The sequence below is a fragment of the Podarcis muralis genome, chromosome 15 (genome assembly GCF_964188315.1).
Source record: "Podarcis muralis chromosome 15, rPodMur119.hap1.1, whole genome shotgun sequence".
Lineage (NCBI taxonomy): Eukaryota > Metazoa > Chordata > Lepidosauria > Squamata > Lacertidae > Podarcis > Podarcis muralis.
In genome coordinates, this window is record NC_135669.1 from 3,461,506 (window position 1) to 3,470,934 (window position 9,429).

The following is a 9,429-nucleotide window of genomic DNA, read 5'->3' on the forward strand; positions in this document are numbered from 1 at the left end:
TTGTCAATGTGCCACTGAAAGCATCAAAAGGCATTGAGGACTATTGTATGCTTTTCATGCTTGAGGGAGCTGGACTTGGTGATTTGGCAGATGATATACGTAGTTATTGGGGAGAGGCTGCAGGTCACTGGCAGAGCACATGCTCTGTATGCTTAATATAGGAGGCTGCTTCTAGCTCAGTAGTATCTGCCTTGATGGTAGTTCCTCAGGGTCTCAGGCAGGGGACTGTCCCACTCTGATCTGGAGATGAACCTGGGACCTTCCGCATGCCAAGCAATTGCTCTACCACTGAGCTACAGCACCAGGTGAAATCCTTGCCAACTGCAGCTAGGGCTGGGAAGTATTCCTGTCTGGAACCACAGAGTCACCACCTGTCAATATAGACATTCCTGAGCTAAATGGACGGGTGTCCTGGCAGCAGAAAGCAATCCTTTGAGAGCGATGCTGCAACCACCACAAGAGATAGAGAGCAATGTTGAAATAAGTCCTCCATCCCAATAGATTTATGTCCTAATAGCCTGATCTTGTGTTTAAAAGAGCATCTTGTTTGGTGAAAGGCAGAGAGACTGGAAATCAATCTCTGGCTCTGCATTGCGCAATCACCTTCTCCAAAGTGGATAAGCAGCAGGCTGGGCTTCGAAACATTGTTCTAACTGTTTGGCGATGACCTTCTGCTCTTCGTGCTGGTGAAGAGCGGGGGCTGCATCATCCAGAATATATAGGCTCTAATAACAAGATAAAAGAGCTGGGAAAAGGTTTCCTGCAGATAGGATAGGCTACATTCTGAACGGTTAGAAAACAAGCAATTGTTATTTTTTATAGGCCCTGTTCACACAAAGCGTCTTCTTTACTCTTAGTTCTGGACCTGCTCCAAGCATGAGGCCATCCCAAGTCTGTATGGCAATCAGCCTCAATGACTGTCAAGTATCACAAGAAGTGCTGCCAGCAGGACTGGTGTCAGCAGTTGGCCAAGTTGGGCACTGACTGGGGGACCCTCAGAAGAGACCCTCACTGACCTGGACCAGCTCTGCTGCTGCCTTGGCCCAGACAGATGTTTTAGCAGAGGCTGGGTAGCTGTGCCGCTTTTGAAGGGGACCCAGTCTTGTGTGTGCTGTGGGAGGGGGGTCACTGGCAGCACTGTGCTGTGGGCCCCCACATAGTTTGGAGCCATGCCAATGATTTCACAGTGAATGACAGATCGTAAGAGCTGCAATAGTACCCAGCCAAATGGCTTTTTGATGCTAAAAAGCAGAACACAAAAATGCCCATTGGTGGTGCAGTGAAGCAATTTTAGACTGTCTAATAATGCCCCCTTGCCTTTAGATCAGACTACAACTCTGACCATGAGCAATGCTGGCTGGGGCTGGGGGGAGCTGGAGTCCAAGAATGTTGGGAACATCATGTGTCTCCAACAAAGGAGCAAGCCTTAAACCAGGGGGAACAACCTCCACTTTGGCCTCCCAGGCAACTTTCTCTAAAAACCACACCCACCAGAATTGATAGATCCTTCCATCCCTGGTCTAGAGAAGCTTTCAAGGAACCTCAATGTTTCTCAGGGGAAAAATCTGAAAGTCATCATTTCAGTGATGATTGGATATACATTTTAACTGGTGAGGCTGGGATTGAAGGGCACACATCTGTCTCCCTCTCCCGCTCCATCTCTCTGTATTTCTTGAGGTGATTTTGGTTCTGCTGCATGACTGCAATGAGAAATTAAACAGAAAATACTCAAGATAGCTTTTCCTTCCAGCAAACAGCAACATTTATTCAATCATAACTTATCTCACACTTCCTTCAATATCTCACAAAGGCACTTCTGTTGAGATTTTAGCAGTATGCACACTAATATACAATTGATTGTTTAAAATGCAAGGCAGAGGACTAAGCAGCTAAGAAACCTGACTCAACCAGCAGCCCTAGAAGAAACATTTGTGTAAGAAATGGGTTAGTGTGCATATAGTCTAAATGTCCCTCCCACAACATAGCAGCTTTCTGACATCAAACAAGCTTCTTAGGGGTTTACAACACAGTTATATGCATGCCTAGTCAGAAGTAAGTCCCACTGAACTCAGAGAGACCTGTTGAACTTGACAGGGCTTACTTCCAAGTGTCCCACCTATAGGATTGCACAGTTAGTGAATGTTCGTCAGATATGGGAATTATTCTTGTGCTCATGAGCGGCACATCTAGCTGTGTGAAAGGCTAACACAGAGCTCCGACACTTGCTGATATACTTGTGAAATCCAGAACTCCAAAGTTGGTTTTAACATATAAATTGTTCAGTCAGACTTCTTGCTGATATGCATAACATTTTGTGTGGCTGTCAACAAGAGAGTCAATTCCAACAATAGTAGAAAAGTAAAAAATGCCTTTATCTGGGAAGCTTATACAGTTTATTGTCTCAATTTATTGTTCTTTGGAGAAAGGAACAGAAAGAATAAAACAAACAACTTCTCTGAGGTGGCTCTACCATGGATTAGTGCCAGCATCTCTTGATTAAGGCAGATTAAGGTTAATTCTAAACAAACACGCTTATTTGGAATAGGTCTCATGGAACACGGTGTGGAAAAGGATTGGCTTTTGGCTGAAGATGTATAGGATTGCTATGAAAAGCAAAACTTATCTGAAGCCTAACTGAACTCACTTGGACTTCTGAGTAGGGATACAGAAGATTGACTCATTAGCCTGGAAACATATACACATGAGTAAACTTCACTTAATAAAACAGGACCTACTTCCAAGTAAATATGCAAACAACTGGATTATAAACTATGATAAAGGAAGCAACTAAGCATATTATTTGCTTACAGGCTGGATTTGGTCTTTTTATGGTGCACAAATTGTGTGATTTTGAGCAACCCGCCTTTTTATAAGTCACCAACACTGATTCTGATTGCACCACTTCAAACGGAAGGTAGCAGCTCCTGCTTCTGCGTGTCAGAGAAGGCTGGCGGGGGGGCGGGGGCGGGGGCTTCCCTCAAATATGCTTGATTTTAGTGAGAAGAGAAATTATGTGTGGAAGAGGACTGCATCACGGAACAGATGCATGTTTACTGCCATCACAGGGAGCTGTGTCTTCTGCGTAAGACAAACAAACCTACAATAAAAGAAAATAAAAGAAAGGTGCAGGCCTTGCTTCAGTGCTCTGTCAGGTACCCCAGAAAGTAGAAGTAAGGAACAAAAACAGTTTACTCATCAGAGAGCTATAATTCACAGCACCCTTAACAAACTACAGTTCCCAGCATTCTTGGATTGGGCGGGGGGGGGGGACTCATGTACTTTAAATGTATGGTGTATATATAGCCTGAAGTCTGCTCTGTCCCATTTCTGGGCAGGTTTTAAATGTGAAATCCACGCACAAGCACTTTTTAAAAAGCCAATAAAAAGTACTTGTGAGGCAGTCTAATGGCTACAGGCTGCGTTTGCTCCTCTAATCGTTTTCCTTCTTAAACTTCTAAAAGTTCAGCTGTCCACAGCTTAGCATGGCTGGTGTGCAAGGCTCATTACTACCACAGGTTTTGAATGTACTTTCCACAAGTCCCCAAGGAGCAAGAGGACTTGATGTGTTGATGCTCTCATGCCCTCCAAGATCTCTGCCATGAAACGAGGGACATCCTATTCCATGCCAGGAGGTTTCCCCTACGTTTGATCTTGCCAAACACATAGGTGTCATATACACATCTACATCAGTCACCTTGAGCCAATTACAGCCTCTCCACCAAACCTACCTCACAGGATTGTTGTAAAGAAAAAATGTGTGAGGGAAGGGATCATGTACAGCACCTTCCACATATAAATAGAATGAAATAAAATTCTAGCTGTAAACTGCCTTGAGTCCCTGTCAGGGGAAAAGGTGGGATATAGTAATTGTCAGAAATAATAATAAATAATGATGATGATGATGAAAACTGTGAGAATGATCAGGAACATACCAGGGAATAAGCTCCACTGATTATAGTGGGACTTACTTCTGTGTTGACAGTATAAGGTTCCATTTACAATAAAGGAATCAACACTCCATGTGTTTCCTTAAAAATGGCTGGCTGCTAAAGCATTGCAATTAAAGAATTGAAAATGGACTGGTGGCCTTTCCTTGAAAATTATAGGAAGACCTTCATATGCCAGATTCACTGCTTCCTGCATTTGGTGCAGGTATTTTATTTTGAGTAGAAACAGGTCTCTGTTTTTGCACCTACAAACATGCACACACTTTTAATTATTCTCCAAGACATGGAGGGGAGGAAAAAGGAATATCAGAAACTGGGACAGCTTCTGTAATTCCAGGACTGTCCCTGGAAAAGTGGCACACTTGAGGGTATGTGCTCTCAGAAGGAACTGTACATACCCTCAAACATCTCTCTCATGAAAATAGAGACACCCTATTCCATAATAATAATAATAATAATAATAATAATAATAATAATAATTTTATTATTTATAGCCTGTCCATCTGACTGGGTTGCCCCAGCCACTCTGGGTGGCTTCCAACATATATAAAAGCATGACAAAACATTAAACATTTAAAAAAAATCCCACCCAGGGCTGCCTTCAGATGTCTCCTAAAGGTTATGAAAGATGGGGAGCTGTGTGCAGCACTATTCAGAGCTGGCCACTTCGCAAACATCTACACCACCATCGCAGCCACATAAGTCAAGCACAATGGAGGTAGAAGAAACCACCCCAAACAGCTGTATTTGAAGGCTGGGGAACAGAGAGCCTTCCATCCCCACCTAACAGATTTTTTTCCTTGAGGGAAGCTCACTCTCTCTTGCCTCTGTTTAAACACAGGGTTTTCCTGATGTCTTAGCCAAAGCACAGACACCCTTCCATGGAAATAAAATTGAATACATGCTCCATCTCATATCCCAGAAGAGATTTGCTTTCTGGGAAAGAAAAAGCAAAAAGTTAAATCTCTGCTCAGCGGCAGAGTGCAGAAAGCCCCAGGTAAGAAAAGATTCCTCTCTAGAGAGCTACTGCTAGTCAGTGTAATACTGAACTAGGTGGACCAGTGGTCTGATTCTGTGTAAGGCAACTTTCTACAGTCTTGCATAAATGCTCTGGGCATACATTTTACATAAAAACAAAGCAAAGCCACAGCAGTAATTCACCCAGAAACACAAAAGGCAGTGTGAAGGTGCTGTACCTCTGCACTGAAAGAAATGCATGAAACTTGATTGGAGTTCTCTATTGTGATAGGAAACTGCTCATCATACAGTGACACAACAAAGAAACACAGGGAGTTGGGTTTGACCAAATCAGACTATTTGGCCCTCTTGCCCACTGTTGTCTACCGTGGCTGCCAGCATCTCTTCATAGCAAGAGAAGTCAATGTGGTACCCACCAAACACGGTTAAATAGCACATTATGTGATCCCCAACCATTGGCCATGTTGGCTAGGGGACTGGTGGGCAACTGGAGTCCCAACAATATTTAGAGATCCGACACTGTTCCAGAGTCTCAGGCAAAGGTCCTTCTCCACCCATCATCTGCAGCCTCAAATGGTGGGTTATAGGAAGCCACCTTATACCAAGTCAGACTATTGGAATCTCCCTCCCAGCCCTACCTGGCAATGCTGGGCTTGAACCCACGACCTTCCTCATGAAAAGCAACTGCTCTACCCCTGAGCTTTATCCCTTCCCAGGAGTGCTTGGACAGTCAGCCTGGATCCCTCCAGATGGGCTGGACTCTCATCAGCTTCAGCCAGCATGGCAAATAGCCAGAGATGGGGGGAGTTGGAGTCTGACAACATCTGGATGGCATCAGCTTGGCTCTCTGCACCACTGGCCTGACTTAAGGCAGACCACAAAAGCAGCCCGGCCACCATACAAATTGATAATTTAAAGAATATTAATAATTAAGAAGTGGGTCCCCAAATCCATGTTTGGGGGCAAGGGGGGTGTCAGGCCAGAAAAGGTTCAAGACTGCTGTACTGCCCGATCTTTCTCACTAGAGATGCCAGGGATTGGACTGGGGGCTTTCTGCACAAAAAACATGTGCTGTCCTGCTGAGCACTGGTCTTTCCCTGAAGCAGGCAGCCTCTTCTAGGGATGAACACTTCTGGAGTTTCCATCATTCAATGCATTTCTCACAATATAGTAGTATCTCTCTCCCTACACGTGAAACGTGCTGCACATTATATGCAGGTCGGGAATTACTTTGCAGACTGACTTTCGAGGAAAGATGTGATCCCTTACAGGAATGGATGCATATTTTATAATATTTATTTTGCATGTCACCCAGATTGCACCATGGGAAGCAAACACAGCACTATCCATAGCTGTAGCTCAAGAGCACAATGTGAGCTCCCTGGATGTCCCAAGATAGAGGAGAAAAAATAAAACAGGAGGAAGCCAATTCTCTTTGGCAAAGTCTGACTTGCAATTTATCCCACTGTAGCAAAGTCAGTGGCTGGGTGGTGGCTGAAGAGTGTTTTTAGACCCTGTGGCAAGTAGATCACTCAGTATATTAGTTACCACAAGACTGGACTCCAGCCATTCAGGTAGTAGACATATGGATTATACTGGTAGCTGTGGTACACAGAAAGGGCCAGAGTAGCTCTGGAGAAGTCACGTTCTTTGAAGGCTGGAATTGCCGAGTTCTTATCAAGTCCGCCAAATTCTGAGGCCAGCTGCTTCCTCTTGGTCTTATATCTTCTGTTCTGGAACCAGATTTTCACTTGGGTTTCGGTGAGTTTCAGGTGCTTGGCTAGGTGGGCTCGCTCAGGTGCAGACAGGTACTTCTGGTGATTGAACTTCTTCTCAAGCTCTATGACCTGCATATGGGAGAAGGCAGCCCGGGAACGCTTCTGCTGCTTTGGGAGTCTCGGTAAGGATTTGGGGGTGTTCTCAGAATGAGAGAGGAAGGCCTCTGCAGACTGATCTAGTAGAGAAGCAGAAAGGGGAGAGTTATGACCTATTTAAACAATACCAAAAAATTGGGAGGGAGGTGAGGGAGGGAGGGAAGGAAGGAAGGAAGGAAGGAAGGAAGGAAGGAAGGAAACACACACACACACAACCTACAACCAAATGGCATGTTTGGGCCACCTTGATCTCCCCAGCAAATCCTGCACTGAAAACCACACAATCACACTGCACATGGGATGTGTGTATGACAACACAGCATTTTGTGTATTTTCTTGATCTTTGCATATTGCTTATAAGGCCCCCTCTGAACCATGCATGTAAAAATGGCAATCTACCATATTAAGCAATCATGGATTCCACTCCCACACAAAGAATCCTGGGAAGTATAGTTTATCAAGGCTGCTGAAAGTTGTTCAGAGACCCCTGTTCCCCAGCCGAGGTGCCATTCCCAGAGTGGTTTAACAATCAATCCCTCTTCTCAACTTTGGGAGTGTTTGCTCAGCTCTGTGGTGGGACAAGGGGTCCCAAATACCTCTCAGCACCCTTAACAAACTACAATTCCCAGGATTCTTTAGGGAAATCTGTGATTATTTAAATACTGCTTTAGATGTAAGGTGCAAATGGGGCAGTGGGGTGTTGCGGTTAAGAGCGTTGGACTTAGTTGGAGAGATCAAATCCTCCCTCAACCACAAAGCTCACCCTGAGGGACTGTGAGCTGCTCTCAGCTTATTGTGCCTTTCACATGGCAGACTCGGGCAGCAAAGGGACAGGACAGGTCGCACCATCTCAGGCCGCAAATGGGGCAACGAAAACATTTCTTTAATAGCCCCCATATATAAACCTTCCTGCAAGAGGAAATCTAGCACGACAGACAGAGGCCACACTACAGGGATCATGCTAGTTTTCCTCCTGTAGGGACCTCTTTTTTAAGATATGGACAAGAGTTTACAAAAGTTACAAAACAATTCCCCAACACGCAATTGCTTCAAGGCAGCCGCTGCCCGCTCCGTGAGCTGCGGGCCAGCTGTCGGTCTCTCACCTGTCGCCGAGCCCTTGCCCTCCTCCCAGGGGCGCGGAGCAGCATCACTTGCCATTTCCCCCGCGCACAACACCCCTGCCAGGTGGGCCAGGCTGAGCGGCTGCTCCGAGAACTTCCAAGCCCAGAGCGGGGAACTGAGTAAGGGGCTCTGCCGGTCCGGGCCCGACCCTCCGCTCCGCGGCTCCCGCCCCTCCTTCCTCCCCTTACCTGTCGCGCCCGCCGCGCCGGGCTTCTCGGGGGCTTGGCTGGCCCCGGGCCGATCCCTCCGCGCCTCCCCGCCGGGCTCCGAGGCGGGAGCGCCCCCGGGGCGCAGGATGTCTCGGATGAGGAAAGAGGTCAGCTGCTTGGGGCGGGCAGCGCCGCCCGGGGGCGCCTCGGGGGCCTGCATGACCCACGTGGCGGAGAGGGGGCGCCCGGCGCTCGGCCAAAGTTGTGCTCCCGACGCCTCCGGAGGGCCATTTATAGCGGGTGGCGAGGGCAGGCGGGCCCCTGGCGCTCCTCCTCCTCCTCCTCCACCGCCCGGCTGCGATCCTGAGGCAGCGCGCACTGAACTGGGGAGCGTGCTGCGCTCTTGCGCGCGACTTCTCAGCGGGGATCTGGCGAGGCCGGGGGAAGTCAGTGGGTCGCCCTTCTCCCTCCGGGGTCAATTTTGGCGGAGAGAGGATCGTCACCTAAGGCTCGACACCCGAGCGCTCTGCGCGCTTATGCTGAAGGAAGCTATTCTGAATTTGGTGGGACTTTCTCCCATGTAATCAAAATGCCAGCCCGACCCCCAATTTAAACCGGATTTAACCCCAGAGGTGGAGCTAGATGTGCACCGGCGGAGCAGGGCGATGTCCCCCCCCCCCCCAGGGATGACACCCAGACGATTGAAGGATACTAGAGAATACTAGACCTAGAGAATGATCTAATATTGTGTGTTTTGCTTGTATCAAGTTATTGTTGTTGTTGTTTAGTCGTGTCCGACTCTTCGTGACCCCATGGACCAGAGCACGCCAGGCACTCCTGTCTTCCACTGCCTCCCGCATTTTGGCCAAACTCATGCTGGTCTCTTCGAGAACACTGTCCAACCATCTCGTCCTCTGTCGTCCCCTTCTCCTTGTGCCCTCCATCTTTCCCAACATCAGGGTCTTTTCCAGGGAGTCTTCTCTTCTCATGAGGTGGCCAAAGTCTTGGAGCCTCAGCTTCAGGATCTGTCCTTCCAGTGAGCACTCAGGGCTGATTTCCTTAAAAATGGAGAGGTTTGATCTTCTTGCAGTCCATGGGACTCTCAAGAGTCTCCTCCAGCACCATAATTCAACAGCATCAATTCTTCGGCGATCAGCCTTCTTTATGGTCCAGCTCTCACTTCCATACATCACTACTGGGAAAACCATGGCTTTAACTATACGGACTTTTGTTGGCAAGGTGATGTCTCTGCTTTTTAAGATTCTCTTTTCAAGTTTCTGCTTTTTAAGATTCTCTGCTTTTTAAGATTTTTATGATTCTATCATTCATAGAATCATAGAATTGCAGAGTTGGAAGGGA

The 9,429-nt window shown here is 47.1% G+C and overlaps 1 protein-coding gene across 1 annotated transcript; it reads right to left on the bottom strand.

Moving 5' to 3' along the window:
• Window positions 1-4,408: 4,408 nt before the first annotated feature.
• NKX3-1 (NK3 homeobox 1) lies at window positions 4,409-8,740 on the bottom strand. The gene is made up of 2 exons (XM_028708278.2): window positions 8,110-8,740; window positions 4,409-6,879 (listed from the first exon to the last, which is right to left on the bottom strand). The coding sequence occupies exons 1-2, from the start codon at window positions 8,288-8,290 to the stop codon at window positions 6,470-6,472; spliced, it is 591 nt and encodes a 196-aa protein (XP_028564111.2). The 5' UTR covers window positions 8,291-8,740; the 3' UTR covers window positions 4,409-6,469.
• Window positions 8,741-9,429: the final 689 nt, after the last annotated feature.